The 16765-nt window shown below is 40.9% G+C and overlaps 2 protein-coding genes across 2 annotated transcripts; both read left to right on the top strand.

The window, feature by feature from the left end:
- The first annotated feature begins 8 nt into the window (after positions 1 to 8).
- Positions 9 to 7683, top strand: LOC308292724 (lamin-A-like). The gene is made up of 13 exons (XM_080735136.1): positions 9 to 109; positions 854 to 1215; positions 3411 to 3567; positions 3764 to 3889; positions 4087 to 4257; positions 4366 to 4491; positions 5012 to 5232; positions 5472 to 5724; positions 5989 to 6096; positions 6180 to 6299; positions 6437 to 6493; positions 6598 to 6807; positions 7086 to 7683. The coding sequence occupies exons 2-13, from the start codon at positions 872 to 874 to the stop codon at positions 7119 to 7121; spliced, it is 1929 nt and encodes a 642-aa protein (XP_080591262.1). The 5' UTR covers positions 9 to 109; positions 854 to 871; the 3' UTR covers positions 7122 to 7683.
- Positions 7684 to 8167: 484 nt separating this feature from the next.
- On the top strand, positions 8168 to 15812 carry LOC308292584 (NAD(P)H-hydrate epimerase-like). The gene is made up of 7 exons (XM_080734965.1): positions 8168 to 8237; positions 8762 to 8939; positions 10057 to 10165; positions 11515 to 11625; positions 11984 to 12094; positions 12803 to 12950; positions 15234 to 15812. The coding sequence occupies exons 2-7, from the start codon at positions 8776 to 8778 to the stop codon at positions 15434 to 15436; spliced, it is 846 nt and encodes a 281-aa protein (XP_080591091.1). The 5' UTR covers positions 8168 to 8237; positions 8762 to 8775; the 3' UTR covers positions 15437 to 15812.
- The last annotated feature ends 953 nt before the right edge of the window (positions 15813 to 16765 follow it).

Below are 16765 nucleotides of genomic sequence, written 5' to 3' on the forward strand. Positions count from 1 at the left end.
ACAGTGCAGTCTCTGGGAGTGCATCATCGTCATCGGAGGACTTTGAACTCCACTAAGATCACTGGCCACAGACCTGATTCATTTTCTACTTCACACCATCTTTTTTGAGGTAAAGTTTGCATATTGCATATTGTGTTAAAGGCATGGGCCCTATATTGCCTTACCCCTTATGTCTAAACTTGTTTGGCTTTATACTATTTTGAAAAACATTGAAAAAATACTGAAAATAGCTGATCTACATCAACACGTGAGCTTGTAGATCGGCTATTTGAGCTATTTTTTAATGTTTTTCAAAATAGTAAAAGAAATGCCAAAAAGGTTTTGGCGTAAGAGGCATAAGGCTATCACATGCCCAATGTGTACTTTTAGGTGGAGATGTGTGTATCCATATCTTAGATTTTGTGATTTGTTAATTATTAATGACATTACAATGACGGGAGGATCTATTGATATCACGACTCATTGTTTTAAGTGTACCAAAGGTACACTGTGCTTGACAAGAATACTTAATGAGTGAATTGTGTTGTATTGTTGAAGTCTCTTGCCGAAAAAGTTTAATTGTACACCTCATTTGGTTTTACTAATTTCTTTTAGTAATTTTTGACAGACTTCAAAGTAGAATGTATATCTGCAGAGCGATAATGTTTTTGTACAGTCAAACTTCACATACCTACTTAATGCACATGTAATGGGGCTATTTCATCCATACCATCATAGGCCATACTGTATGCAATGCATACGATGACTGCAGTAGCCTATGTCTTCACATCAACGCCTAATATAAATTCACATTTACAAATATTTACAAATCTGACTGACGAAAAGAAAGTTTAAATGGACTGTTTTCCCACAGAGATAACCTACCGGTGCCATGGCGACACCCAGTCAAAAAGGTACTCACAGGGGTGTGAGCACCCCTGCCTCTCCCAACCGTATCACCAGGCTGCAGGAGAAAGATGACTTGTGCAACCTTAACGACCGCTTGGCCGTCTACATTGACAAAGTCAGAAACCTGGAGATCGAGAATTCAGGTCTCCGCCTGCGCATCACCGAGTCGGAGACAGAGGTCAGCCGCGAGCTGACGGGCATGAAGGCGGCCTACGAGGCAGAGCTGGCGGATGCCCGCCAGACTCTGGACTCTGTGGCCAAAGAACGCGCCAGGCTGCAGCTGGAGCTGGGCAAAGTGCGAGAGGACTACAATGAGCTCAAAGCCAGGTAGGCTAGAGGTCACAACCCACCCTTAGCTCAGTGAGTGTGTGTGCTCTCCTTAGTTTGGGATTCAGATTTTCCTTGCCTCCTACAAGAGCAGTCACTTTTCAGTATTTTTCAGTACATAATAAGAGAATATTTAGAGAAAATACATCATGTTGAATAAAAAGATATCCAATGATCCAGACATCTTGTAACAGAGGATTGTGTGTGGAACAGCAGCCCTGAGACCTCCCAGGCTTGCTGTTCTGGAACCCATACGTTTGATTGAAGTGAATGCAAGCAGAGTAGTGCGGTTTTGCATATTTACTTTTTCATCATTACCGGAAGGTAGCCTGATTGGAGAATGCGTTTGTAGCATAATTGAACACAGTAATCCCTATAACAAATCCCACAACCTCAAACTTGAGGCATGTCCCACAGCATGGCCTTCTGCAAATTTAGCTTACAGTCTCTCAGCCCCAGTGCCCTGCCCAGACCACTCCCATGGTAGCATACCGTCCCCATTGCTCACTGCCGTCTGATATTCAACATCCATCCCATCGTCTCCAGTCCTTCGGCCACAGGCAGAGTCTTATGACTAACTCTTTCCCGTCACTCCTCCTCCTCCTGTTCCACTAAAAGTGATCATTATATGTACAATACGTGGCAGTGTTTAGCGGTTACTCTCTCGTTTCCATTATTTTCCATAAATATTGAGGCGATGGCAGCCGTGTGTTTGGCAGAGCCAGGCAGTTGTCATGGCAGCGCCTTAACTAAACATCAGGAGGCTGTGGTTTGTGGCTACCAGACACGTCAGATTGGACGTAGATAATTTGGAGTGTATGAGTCATACACTTAAGCCTGGAAACACCAAGGCTTTCCCTCTCCTTCTACTTCATCCAGGCTTCCCTTCCCATCTTAAAATAACCCACAGATTTTATTTCAGAAGACCGTGCAAAGGAAATAGCAGGAATCTACTTTCCACTACTTTCCACATTTCCACTCGATAATTTTGGTTGGAGAAGCACTTTAAGATGCATTCTTCATTATTACTATATACCTATTACTAGTAAGACGCCTCAGGGTGACATGCAACCTCGAGGTCGTGCCATGTCTTGGCCATCTGGCCAGTGATGTATATCGGATCAGTTACCCATATATGGAGACCCCTGGTACCCATATGCAGATCCTTGTACTGTGGAGATATGCTGTGAGAGCCGAAACATGCTTACTCAGTTATTTGTTATGTGAAAGTCCTATGACGTCATGATGACATCTATCATACATGCAATCCCTTTTATGCCCATACATGGAAATCCCTGTCTGTAGAACCAGCCACACAGATATGGACTGTCTTGGCAATATATGGATTCTGTTATTGTGGTATGTGGCCGATGTGGCCTCCATATACTGTATGGGCATTCCCATATGAAGTCCTGTTAGATGGGCTTAATATGAATGACATCAGGGACCTCTATGTATGGGCATAAAAGGGATTCTGTTAGTGTGGTTCCCCTGACATCACAGTGAAGTCAGAGTGTAAACCCATTTTGTTAGAGTGGTTCCCCTGACACTCAGTGATGTCACCTGTGATGTCACAGTGATGTGTCAGGAGAACCACCGTGTCAGGCGTTATAGACAGAGATACGGACAAGCTGTGACCGTTCTCATACTAAACTGTGACCTACGGTCGCAATTATTATGAAATACGTTGGTGTGTAGTGGTTAGTGCATACTATGCCCTTCATGCGGAAGGTGAGTAGTTCAAACCCTGCCTAGGCCGACGTCAGCAAGTTGGAGAAGACAACAGCCAGCCCCATGGCCTCCCCTAACAAGAAATATTGTGAAATAAAATGTTGCCAACCAATCATCAAGGACAATGATATACGAAAGAAAAGAAGAAATTATGAAATTAAGTTGCATCACATTGATCCCTGTTTTCTAAAAATGACATACAAAGTAGATCAAGACAAATCTCACAAAAAAAGAAAAAAAACAAAAGAAAACAAAACTAACCTGAACTAACCTTCTGAGGTTAATTATCGTCTTTCTGTGCACGGCACTGTTGCACATTGCGCAGTGTTGTTCCTCTTTTTATGATCACTGTCACCCTGTACGTGTTGAGCATTTTCTTTTAACTTCGCAGAAAAACATACCACAACGGAAAGGGAACTCACTTGAACCTATCTAAACCCCTGCCTGCACGCATCTCTCCACAGAAACACCAAGAAAGAGTCTGATTTGGCAGCAGCCTCTCTGAGGCTCAAAGACGTGGAGGCCTTGCTGAACGCTAAGGATGCATCCCTGACCACAGCCCTGGGAGAGAAACGCAACTTGGATATGGAAAACAGGGACTTAAAGGCTCAAGTTGCCAAGGTAACAGGAAACTCACAACGCAATGAGTTTTAAAGCAGGAAGTATCATAATATACGTAGGCTATATATGTAAGTAATTATACATTATATCTTACATACAGTGTGTGAGAGTAAGTGATACCCAGACATACTTAATTACCATAGATGAAGGGATCTTTGTGCATGATTTTAACTCTTGTTTTTTTATGTATTTTAAGCTGGAAGCAAGTTTGGTTGATGCCAAGAAGCAACTGCAGGATGAGATGCTTAGGAGGGTGGATGGAGAGAATCGCCTCCAGACCCTCAAAGAAGAGTTGGAGTTCCACAAGAGCCTCTACTCTGAGGTCAGGAGCATTGAGGGAACTTGTTATTGTCTCTCTGTAATCATGAGCAGAATCAGGAAGACAGCAGTCCTCCCGATATCAACCTATTGTATTTAAATTACAGTTTTTTGTACACTTCTTTGGTCACCCTCATAAAGAATAGAATAGAATCTCCCTTGGATAAAAAAGAATGCATTTATTACTTATTTTACATGCAGGAGCTGAGGGAGACGAAGCGCCGCCATGAGTCTCGTATGGTCGAGTTGGCCAATGGCACGCAGCAAGACTTTGAAAGCAAGCTGGCTGAGGCACTGATCGAAATGCGTGGCCAGCACGAGCAGCAAATCAAACAGTACAAGGATGACCTTGAAAAGACCTACAATTCCAAGGTAAATTCTAAATTGTATTCAGATGCCAAAAGAAACATTTAACATGTACCACTCAAATATAATAGAATTAGTACAATCCAATGTGACAATTTGTTTTCCTCCTGTCAGTTGGAGAACGCACGTCAATCAGCTGACAGGAGCAGCCACTTGGTGGGAGCGACCCACGAGGAGCTTCAGCAGACCCGAATGCGTTTGGAGTCCATGTCCTCCCAGCTCAGCCAGTTGCAGAAACAGGTATCTCACCAATAAAGTGACATTTGCGGCCCGCGGGGGCTACTGTCTGGCCCACACCAACCCCAGTAATAATGGTGGTATAAGAGCAGCAACAACACTAGTATATCGCCGTTGTCGGGTGGAAAGCTTGTATCTCCAAATTTGTACGTTCTTTTGCAAATCATACAAGGCCATCGCACAAAAGTAGTGAAAACAGCAGATCTACAAGCACACAGTGCGAGGCGTTGTGTGCTTGTGGATCGGCTGTTTTCACTAGTTTAAATCATTTTTAAAATGACAAATGCAAAACGAATGGTTTTGGACCACAAGATTTTCACCCGACAACGACGATATCTGAACTGTCGCTGGAGTAGCGGGAACGCCACTGTCGCCCCCTGCAATGTTGTGGCCCTCGGCTTGGTACCCTAGACATAATTCTTGGGGAAAACTAATTGGGGAACCCTGCTGTATGTTATATCAGTATGTAAATTAGTTCAGTTAAATTAGTAACAATTACTGTATGTGATCCCCACAATGCCAGTTGGCAGCCCGTGATGCCAAGGTGAGGGAACTGGAGGAGTCCCTGTCTCGGGAGAGGGACACCACACGTCGTCTGCTTGGAGATAAGGACAGGGAGATGGCTGAGATCAGGCAACGGATGCAGCTGCAGCTGGATGAGTACCAGGAGCTCCTGGATGTCAAGTTGGCTCTAGATATGGAGATAGCTGCCTACAGGAAGCTCCTGGAGGGAGAGGAAGAGAGGTAGGTGTTCTACTGACCTTACATTTAGTCACAGCATTTAGAGACAGGAGTATCATAATCTTTACGATCGGATATGTACATTACACATTGTGAGCAATGCAAACGTATGGACAATCAGATGACAACCTCTCTTTCCCTCTCTTCTTGTACACTCTTTTGCATATACTGTAATTAAATCAACCGAACCACTGCACATACCGTACGCACGCACACATCTAAAAAAAAATCCATCCCTGCAGGCTCCACCTGTCTCCAAGCCCTCCTCCAACCAGAGCGGCTGGTTCCCTGAACCGTTCAGTCCACTGCAGCTCTCAGAATTCCTCTGGCAAGAAGCGCCGCCTCAACGACACCGACAGCGAGGCCTCCAGCTTCGCCGGCGGAGCCGTGTCCCGCACACGCATCTCCCAGCAGGCCTCGGCCAGTGGACGGGTCACTGTGGACGAGGTGGACTTGGATGGAAAGTACGTCAGGCTCAGCAACAAGGCAGATGAGGTGAGAGAATTGAATAGGACTTTACACTGAATTCCACTGTGTGGACATGTTTATTCATCCCAACGTACAGTAGAATTGGGACAATTTTAACATTATTATGACACAATCGATTGTACTGTATAATGCTGCTGAACAAACTCCACAAACCCAGGATCGTTCACAGATTTTACTTTCCAAAAATGAAAAAACTATAGCAGCACCCAACTGACTGACTGACTCCATTAACTGAATTTCATAATCCTGTCTTTCATATTCCTGCCCCAGGACCAAAATCTGGGGAACTGGCAGTTGAAGCGACAGGTGGGATCTGGAACCCCCATTTCCTACAAGTTCCCTGCAAAATTCACCTTAAAGGCTGGACAGAAAGTGACGGTAAGCATCAACTGTATGTAAGCAACAGTTGAAATATCATAATGATTAATATTGTTATGGATGCCTTATTTCATTTTGCAAAGATCTGGGCTTCTGCTGCCGGAGGAACCCACAGCCCTCCCACTGACCTTGTGTGGAAGAACCAGGCATCATGGGGCACTGGAGACCAGTTCCAGACAACCCTGATCAGTGCCAATGGAGAGGTATCTATATTTTTCTAAAAACGTATTTTGTTAAATATGTTCAAGATATGTTCTTTCCAATCTCCTTTATGTAATAATAGTTTATTCTCCAGAGAATTATAGGTTGCAATGATTTTTCTTGTCTTTTATTCATTCAGGAAATGGCAATGAGGAAGGTCACCCGCACACAGTTTGAAGATGATGATGATGACATGGTAAGAGATACCACATTTATCAAAGAAATTCAAATTCATTTTCAGGGAATTGTCAAACAAATGTTCAGATAACAGGTGGCTAAATACCTCTCTAACCCTTCTAGGGTGCCCACAGCACATGCGGAGGGGACACTGAATACAACCTGCGCAGCAGGACAGTGACGTGCGGTTCTTGTGGGCTGCCGTCACCGGATAAAACAAGCAGCTGCTCTGTATCCTCTGCCTCACGCACCTCCTACCGCAGTGGCGGGATTTCAGAGGGCCTGCTTCCACACTCCTATGTTATCAGCCACAGTACACCAGCACCTCGCAAGGTGGGAAGAACACAGAACACAGCTAAATGCTTTGTTCAAACGTGATTGTACATGATAGGCGTTGATTTCCTTTTGCAAATGTTTCTACATATATGTAGGTCTATACATGGGCATGCTGTATGTGTAAAAAAAAGAAAAAGAAAAGAAACATTGCTAAATGTTTCTTTAAACATTAATGATATGGTGGAAATCAAATTTTGGAATGAAATATGGATATTACAAAGAGTTGTTTTTGTAATTATCTCTCAGTTACTACTACTGTACTCTTTCTCTTTCAGAATGGAGCAAGAGTGGAGAACTGTCCGATCATGTGAGGCTCTGGAGCCATGTTGGAAGACTTTAACTCAATTACAATTAAATGATATTCATACATTGATCATTACTAATGTATGCAATAACATTTTGTACTGTTTTTTTATATTGTACTGTAAATAGGCACGCTGTTTGGGACCTTTAAACTGTGAGCTGTTATATCCAGAATAGGAAATGAACACCAGCCACATTCTTTAGTATTATTATTGTAGCTGGTCTACTCTACCAGTTCTTTTGACCAATATATATTTTTATTAGACATTATTTTCTCATCTGAACAAAACAGGCTAACAAAATAATGAAAGTGTCTGGTAAACTTTGGAATCCACAGCCAATGAGTGCAGTGGATTGACTTGCGTTTCCTGTTCTGTTTATGCTGTATCAGAGTTCCACGATTTATTTCAGTATTATCATTCATTTATTATTATATTCCCATTGTATTTCTAGGCTATATTCCTCCTCCTCCTCATTACAATATGAACCCTCAGAGCCAACTTTATCTATTTAAGGGTGAAGTTGATAATAGAGCCTTATAAATATTTTGTTTTTGTGGTAGATGGTAGGCCAACAAACAGACAAAGATTTCCAGTTGTTAGATTGTGAAGGAAATCCACTTTGGGTGCATGACAACTCATTTACATAGAATTGAATCATGTATTTGGTTTTCATCAATAAATTGCTTCAGTTTTAAATAAATATGCCTCTTTTTTTTTACTGTTTTAATGGGCCACTATAATGATTTCACAATGCTGCTTTGAGAACTGATCTGATCTTCTGTTTACTCTACGCTACTGGACCAGTTATTAACAATAAACATAACAAAAAGAGTATAAAGCTATAAACGGTGTCTTGGTCTCAAGCCACAATCTTATAATAATATTTTAATGTTAGTTTCATTACAGTTTTTGTATTATGTAGACATATTTGTCAAATATCAAACAGTAAAATCCAGTCCCTCCTGGAGAAGCTACTCGTTCGGCGAACCTTTAATTTGAAATACGAAGAGACTTTTAATTTTGTAGTCAACGTTTTCAGTCACAAACCAGGAAGTGCTGCTGACATAAACAGTGCTAGCTGCACGACTTCAACACAAGTTGTATTGGCTTTCTTTGTACGGGGTAAGGTGCATTTAAAGTTGTTAGAAGAGAAAAACAATACTAATGTTAGTGTTGCAGACAATTCGTTTCAAAATGCACGTGCAGTTTTATGACACGCCTTGAACGTCAGCTGTCCTGTGCTGTAATCATAGACTGGAAGGTTGTAATATTACGTCTGCGTTTAGCCTGTCTAAAAATGAATCCTTTAATCTGTGGTCTGTGAAAATTAATTGTTAAATCCACAAACTCATCAACATTACTAGTTTTCATAACTATTATGCTGTAATGAGTGGCTAATATATGGTTTTGTTTTTGTTGATAATATCTTCTGCATAGCCACTACTGTGTTCTAACTGTCTGTCATTGAGTGTTATATGAGTTAAAAACAAGGATCTCATTCTCAATTATTAAAACAAGCCATAGGCTTTCTTGGGCGTATCCTTTTAGTTGACCTTGTACCAGTGTCATGAAACTATCTTTTCCTATGCAAACTTCTAATAAAGTCTTCAATCAATCAATCAATCAATGGTGTGTGTTCTTTCCAGGTACATCCAGCTGGATGTTGAGTCTGCGGGCTCTGTTTGGGATTGGGTTCCTGGTGACGTCACGGGCACCCACCACAGTCCTTACCCAGCTGGGGACATGTCCACTGGCCACCTCAACAAATAACCTGTGTTTTAGTCGACAAGCATCTAATATGGCCCAGTCGATCAAATACCTTGGGTAAAGAATTGTTTACTATGGATGGGTGGTGTAAGAGAGAGAGAGAGAGTTTAGGGGAATGCACATAAATCTATTGGGTCTCTCAAACCAGATGTTTCTCGTCCACAGTCTTAAAGGAGTACCGGTAGTTCACCCCAAAAATGAATTTTCTCCCCCTATTGATTACTCACGCCATGGAGACTTGAGTTAAATAATATTTTTTTGTATTTGTCGCAGTCCTATAAGACAAACATTTGATTATAGTAAATTTACCCCCATTGATTCCAGATGGGGACCCAAATGCCTTTTGGTCATTTTGGGGGGTGAACTACTCCTTTAAGAACAGGAAGCTGTCATCTGTTCTTCAGAGCAGAAAGGTATTACTAATACTATGTAATTTCATGAAAATGTATTTTCAAATTTATATTTTTGAATTTCCAATTCTGCTAAACAGAAACAACAAACTAGATGCGTTTCCATAAAGCCTTTTTTATGCTCATTTTGGCTTTTGAGCGTAAATCTTTGAATGGAAACACTTGAAAAAACATTTGTCGCAAAAACACTTTTACGCTTGGAGGAGTACCAACACCGTTCACCCCAGCCTCCGCTTATGATCAAAGCAGTTATCCTCAAAACCATTCGTCATTATTCTCCGTCGCATGCACAGAACGGCCGAGAACAGCAGGCGTCCAAGTCCAAGCTCACAACAGTCGCATCTGCAACGAGCTGTCAGCTTGTGCTTGTATATCAGGTCTTTCACAAATATTGAAAGACAGCCTGGAGTCTGGACAACCAGTGGACTTGCAGCTCAATAGCGTACAACGTTGTAAATCTGTGTATAATATTTTTGAATAAAAAGTAAAATGCATGTTCAATAATGTCTCTCACTTGACTGGAAAAATAGCGCCACCGACTGTATATTCCATGAACTATCTCCAAAGAATCTATTTTATCAGTGGATGGAAACAGGCAAAATGTGCTTTTCTTTTTTTGAATTTCTGATGATTCGCTTCCTAATTTTCGAAAAGGCTTTATGGAAACACAGTGAGATGTTTGCATGCCTGTGAGTTCAGTTGTGAATGTATGCATATTGTGTAGGCCAGCTATAATGAAGTGCTGCATTGTTCTTCAATGGTAGGCAGGAGGAGGCCCAGCACATTGACGAGGAGCTCTTCAGTGAGTATGGCTTCAGTGTGGACCAGCTGATGGAACTGGCTGGCCTCAGCTGTGCCACAGCAGTTACAAGGGTGAGATATCCTGTTGGTTTCTAACTGTGCTGCCTGTCACAGGAGTTATAGGGCACTGTTCTGAGCACCTTAAGCCACCCTGCTGCACATCACTTTTAATAGTGTAGCTATTTCCTCAGGATTTCCTCTTTTGTCAACAAGAGTGCATTAAATACTCTAGCTGGAGCCCTCATTCAATGCCATTTGATTATGCTTACACCTCTTGCTTCTCCAACACCTCAATGTCACAAAAAACTACGCTTCAGACCATCCAAAACACAAACTTATCCGACTACTACTCGGCCTAAATCCCACAGCCCACCTAATTCCAACACACGTTGCTAGTTTGGGATGGCTCAGGGTAGAAGGGGGTTAAGGAAGTATTAATGGATTGGTATTTAGGTTACTCAGGGTGACAGTGCCCTTATACTGTACCTGTCAAACTACTTAGAAAAGTGGAAAGTGAGTGATGCCCACCCAGCCACAACACCAGAGGGAGCATCCACGATCTGGTACCCCCCACATTTAGAACAAACATGAACAATCTGCAAATGGAGTTAGATATTGATTCCGATTGAAATGAGGGGTCATATACTTCTTTCCCTTTTTGTCCTGTAAACGTATTTGTTGATGACATGTATTAGCTATCTATGCTCTGTTCTGTTGATTAATTGACTACACAGGACCACAATGGAAACAAGGACTTTTTTGTGTTATCCTTTTAGCCTAAATGTTTTACTGTACCTCTGTGCTGTTTAAATATTGAGACTTATTAAGGCCATGGCTACACGGAGCTGGATTTTTCATATATCCTGGTTTTTCAGATATCCACATAGAAAAATATCTATGTCCACACGACAAAGATATCTAGGTCTAAAATAATCTGATTCCCCAGACCTCCACTAGGGGGACAAGCTCACACACAGTAAAGTCTTCAGAGATATCCAGGTTCCATGTCTACACGGATCCAGATATCCAGATATTTTTCAATGTCTCCACTTATTTATCCGGTTTAAAAAATATCCAGATTCACTGCCAAAATATCCAGCTTTGTGTGGCTGCAAGCCCCAACAGCACCAAAAAATGTCTAGATTCACAAATATCCAGCTCCGTGTAGCCATGGCCTAAGTACAGGTATTCAATCAATCAAGTAAAGCTGCTGTGAGGTGAAACATTTAACAATCAATTAAATTATGAGATTAATTAAATTGAAGTGTGCAGCAGTCTTGATATGTGCCGCCCATCATGCTTTAAATGTATACTTTTAAAGCCTTATTTATACTTCATTCATAGTATGAGTTTAAATGAAGCAGTACCTGACTGTGTAAGGGTTGGGTTGCAATAATGTGATGTCTCTCTCTGCATTTCAGGGCTACCCACTCAGTTCTCTGGTCAAAGCCAAGCCTTCACTGCTGGTGATCTGTGGGCCTGGTAACAATGGAGGTGATGGTCTGGTCTGTGCAAGACATCTTAAACTTTTTGTGAGTGTCTCTACTGCTGGTTGGTTTCAGACACCTCTGTTACACATCTCAGCACCTGCCTTGTCTGTATCAAAATAGGTGCTTTCTCCTACTTCCCCATAGTTCAACCTTGTCCTGCCACATATCTTGAATCCACCTTCAAGTAAATAAACCAAACACAAATTACCATGTGTAAATTGTAGATCAGTAAATTGCTCTGTTAAGATTTCATTTTAATGTATTTGAAATGGTCATTGTTGAGATGGAATGTTTTGTACAGACATGTAATGGACGTCATTGTTTTTAGATTTTACATTGTCAGTGACATGAATAAGCTGCTGTTGCTTTTATTTGTACTATTCCTGTGTGCTTTTCACAGGGCTATGAGCCTACCATACTGTACCCAAAAAGGCCAAACAAGCCACTCTTCCATGGCCTGACCACACAGTGTGAGAAAATGGAGATCCCCTTCCTCAATGAAATGCCTGAGGTAATTAATTATTTAACTAATCTTTTCTTTTAAGAAGCAGATAAGTTGAATCTATGAATCTACCAGTATGTTACAAAATGTGGTTATGTGTTAGGTAAGCTTTTGATTAGAAGTAGTCACCTGAATCCCAATTGAATCCATTCAAGCACTTTACATTGGTCCAGTATATATTTTACTTTAAAATGCGAGGCTGCCTAAGTCAAGTCTGTAAACAAAGAAATAACTCTGTATTTCTTTCCTTTTATTTATTATTATTATTATTTTTCTTTTGAACAAACAAAAAAAAAAAATGTGGAAGAAACTTCCATTAAACTTTGCTTTACTGCAGCTGTTGTTTTTAGCTACCCTCATTGCTGCAACTTGAAGTATACGGTAGCTTTCACACTTTAAGAACAAATGGGCAGCTTTTAGACACCGCCTTTTTAGATTTTATCCTATGAGAAATAACTAAAAGATGACCACGTCGTCCACATAGCAGCCACCTTTAGAAAGCACTCATCAGAGCGCCTTTTCTGGCCAAAAGAATATAAATAAGCTCATGACATGGACCACTTTTTATTTATGTTTGGGCCCATTGTGCCTGAGGATGAGTTCCAGAAGGGACTATGTCTTGTACTTGCACTGTTATACCCCCTCTCAGCTTCATAAAGAAAAGACAATCCACTGCCTAGTGCCTACTGTTACTAAAATAAGCAAATGTCTCCCCAGGCCAAATTGGTTGATGAGGCCTACAACCTGGTGATAGACGCCATATTTGGCTTCAGCTTCAAAGGAGCTGTGAGAGAGCCATTTGGTTCCATCCTTGATGTGCTGAAGAAGACCACCGTGCCTGTAGCTAGCATTGACATCCCCTCAGGTGGGTTCCTGGATCAGATGCACATCTTTTTTTTAACAGGTAACAAGACGGTCTGTGTTTCTACGCCCCTGCGTACTTCCTTTTTCATTTAGTGAGGCTTTGTCTGGTGTATGACTAATGTCACACCTCATCTGAGTGTTGTGCCCTGTGCGAAACCTTCTATTTTTATGGGAGTGGGTCCTTAAGCACGGCTGATTTGGTGGGTCTGCAATATTAAAATACATTCCTCATGAATTCCAAGTAAACTAACCTGAAAGAATCTGAACTGCTTTAAGTGTACAGTATTTGATCTGGTATCATGAAACCTTCCCCCAGGCAGAGATACTTCTTAAAGTAAAGAAAATAACTAATGGGGACAAAGTCCCAAATGAAACCTTATCTCGCCTGATGAACAATCCCCAGGTGGTTGAGGCTGTAGTCACCAAAGGTACGGTGCACCAAATCATTGAATTACTGTACACTTAAGAGCAAAATACAACTAACTTTATCCAGTTTCAGTTAACATACTTAAAATGTTCCATTGTCAGATCATGTACTGTATTTGCATTTTCTAATAACATTTTTGTAAATACATAATATACATTGCATTATTGTTATTTTATAGGCATGTGGCTCTATTCATCATGTCATTGCATCATAAATGCCAGACAGGATTATCATTGGAAATGTGTGGTAATGTAACTTGTGGTCTAGTCTAGAGAAAATGATCATAGATTTCCTCCCAAATCTTATAGTTGTGAATCAAAATGTTCCAAAAATAAATTAAGAGTTCTCCTCGTGTTTCTGGTGTGTAGTTTTAACTTTTTGCCATTTTGCCACTGCCGGATTTATTCAACCATCTCTGTAAGCGGCTGATTTATGAAACCAACCAACTCACCAACCTCTATACCGATGCGGAACTGGAGTTGCTAGGATTACATTATAATAAAATTCAAGGAAAAAAAGAAGATATATGAAGCTGTTTAACCAGTTGAAACCAAACTTTTTGACTTTATTGTTTTGACGTTTCTTTTGGTGAGGTGAGGCAACTGGCTAATGGAAGTATTTTGTGTGGAAATGGAAGTGAAACACCTGGCCTGATGAGAACTGTGGAGTACTGTACATCCATTAATTGCGACCGTCAGGGAGCAGTTTACTATGAAAACCTCCACCGGCCGTCCATCCGTCACACGTCACACCTTTGTTTGTGTACGGTGTGATGTCATATATCTTCAGTATGACATCACACCACATGTGTACACAAACCTTTGTGTACGTTGCTGTGGCAACAGTCTGTTGTTGCTGGTCTGTTAGTGTACGTTAGCAACCACCTTAGCAACCATGGTTTTACCCTAGCAACCAACTGTTTACCCTAGCAACCAACTGTTTACCATAGCAACCATGTTTTTTTACCCTAGCAACCAACTGGGCATAAATAGGATTCTGTTAGGGATCTCCATATATGGGCATAAAAGGGATTCTGTTAGGGATCTCCATATATGGGCATAAAAGGGATTCTGTTAGGGATCTCCATATATGGGCATAAAAGGGATTCTGTTAGCTGTTAGTGATCTCCATATATGGGCATAAAAGGGATGCTGTTAGGGATCTCCATACATGGGCATAAAAGGGATTCTGTTAGGGATCTCCATATATGGGCATGAAAGGGATTATGTTAGGGATCTCCATATATGGGCATAAAAGGGATTGTATCCCAGATGATGCCCTGTTAGGAGATCCACACTAACAGAATCCATATATGGTCCTACCGACAGCTGCTATAAGCCAACCCTGGCGATAAGGTCTGAGTCGAAGAAATGCTTCTTTCCTGGCAAGAATTGCCCCTTTATACTGTAGGGCTCGTTTGTGTATTGTATGACATCACGCCACATCATCGGCTGAGGACTGTGTGATGTCATCATATCTCCATATATGGAGACATAAGTTGCTCATGCCCAAATATGGGCTGGTGAGGTCAGACTTAGTGTGATGCGTAGGTTATCTCCATATATGGAGATTCAACTTCAATGAGTAACCATGGCAAACTGTCAACTGCCCGTATGTCTTGATAATTGGTAAAACAAACTTTTGGCCTATTTGTGGAGATAAGCGACCAACGGTCGCTTATCTCCCGATTAGGGAGTCTTACTGGTATGAGTATTATCTTACAAGTTGGTACAATGCAGACAATACAAAGAAAAACACCCACATCCTACTGATGAAAACTGTGTGTGCGCCTGTGCGTGTGTGTTTTATTTTACTACTTCCTTCTCCTTTACACTGTTCTATATTGCTTTCCTAAAGGTTGGGATGTGGAGCAGGGCAGCGTAGATGGACTACAACCTGACATGCTCATCTCTCTCACTGCACCCAAGAAATCAGCCACCCTGTTCAGAGGACGGTATCACTTCCTGGGAGGAAGGTTTGTGCCCCCTGGCTTAGAGAAGAAGTACCAGCTTAACCTTCCTCAGTATCCAGGCACTGACTGTGTCCTACAGCTGCTATAGAGTACAACCTGTTTAGTGGATGGTAATAACTATTAAGTACAATATTAGATAATATAATTGGCTTTGACCCTGGTTCTCAATATTAGTCTCTTGTAATGTTGTTACTCCTGTGACGGAACTTTATCAGAACTTCAACTTGATAGGATTCATCATGACAGGTTTTGTGTGTGGATGCAGGATGTTTTCTTCTCTTCGGATGCTGTACCTTGACTGTGTTGTCAATCAATGTGAGCTCTCTTAGGATCCTCCGTTTTTGTCTTATGTGAGAATGAATCACTCCTGAGTGAAAATACCCCTTTACAGGAGGCTTTTCTCATCGTTATTTATGAGTGTAACAGTTAACTAATGGATCTAATCAATTATTTTACAAAATGTGTTTGAATACAATAACAAAATAAATACAAAAATCACAGCATGTGGCAGAGTTATGAGCTTGCAAATCTGCTATTTGGCTATTCAATCAGTTAGAATTAGAATTCCTGGTTGATGGAATATAATTATTGCTGAGAAAATAAGCAACAGTTGCAGCCCCAATATGATTAGCTCAGGATTATGTCTAGCACAGTTAACATGCTGCATATACAGGGATTATTCCCCCCTATGCAACTGTCCAGCACAGATAAATGAATTATTGACATTAAAACATAACCTCCATCACACATCATTATTTTATCACATTTTTATTTGTACATATTAAGATTTCATTAAATGTATAGCTAGCAAGACTAAGGTTAATTTGGAAAGACAGTCTTATCATAGTCTATCACATTTCATGTTAACCTTACATAACGTGTTTGTGCATTGTATTATTCACACGTACAGTAAGATGGTGATGATGGATTAGTAAAAATCTTCCCTTTACATTCAATACCAATGAGTCAAGATGACTCCTGCAGCTCTCATTTTATATAAACAATACTATAGACACTTGAAGAGAGAAGTACTGGACAGATATATTTCTTTTAAACATCAGACTTATCGATGCACAATGATTTATAATATACAGAAAGTGCAATACATGCTTTTGCTTGTCAGTATATACAGTACAGTGCTGGTTCCATGCTCATTCTTTGCTGTATCCATTCGAGTTGTGTGTTTTTCAGAAGGTCTTCATGCAATCCGAGTGGAAGATGGTGTGGTCAGTCCGTTGATATTGCCCTTATATAGGGAAGGTGCGTTATTCAATTTCACTATTCTCCAGTCAAAGAGTAAATTATGGATTTAAATAGTACTATAATCAATATAGTACTATTTAAATCCATACGTGTAGTATATTTGTTGCAGAATTAGGTATAAAAAAAAGAAATCAAACTTAATTTTGAAATATAG

This window comes from Nannobrachium achirus, assembly GCF_963921795.1.
Source record: "Nannobrachium achirus genome assembly, chromosome: 10".
In the NCBI taxonomy this organism is placed as follows: Eukaryota; Metazoa; Chordata; class Actinopteri; order Myctophiformes; family Myctophidae; genus Nannobrachium; species Nannobrachium achirus.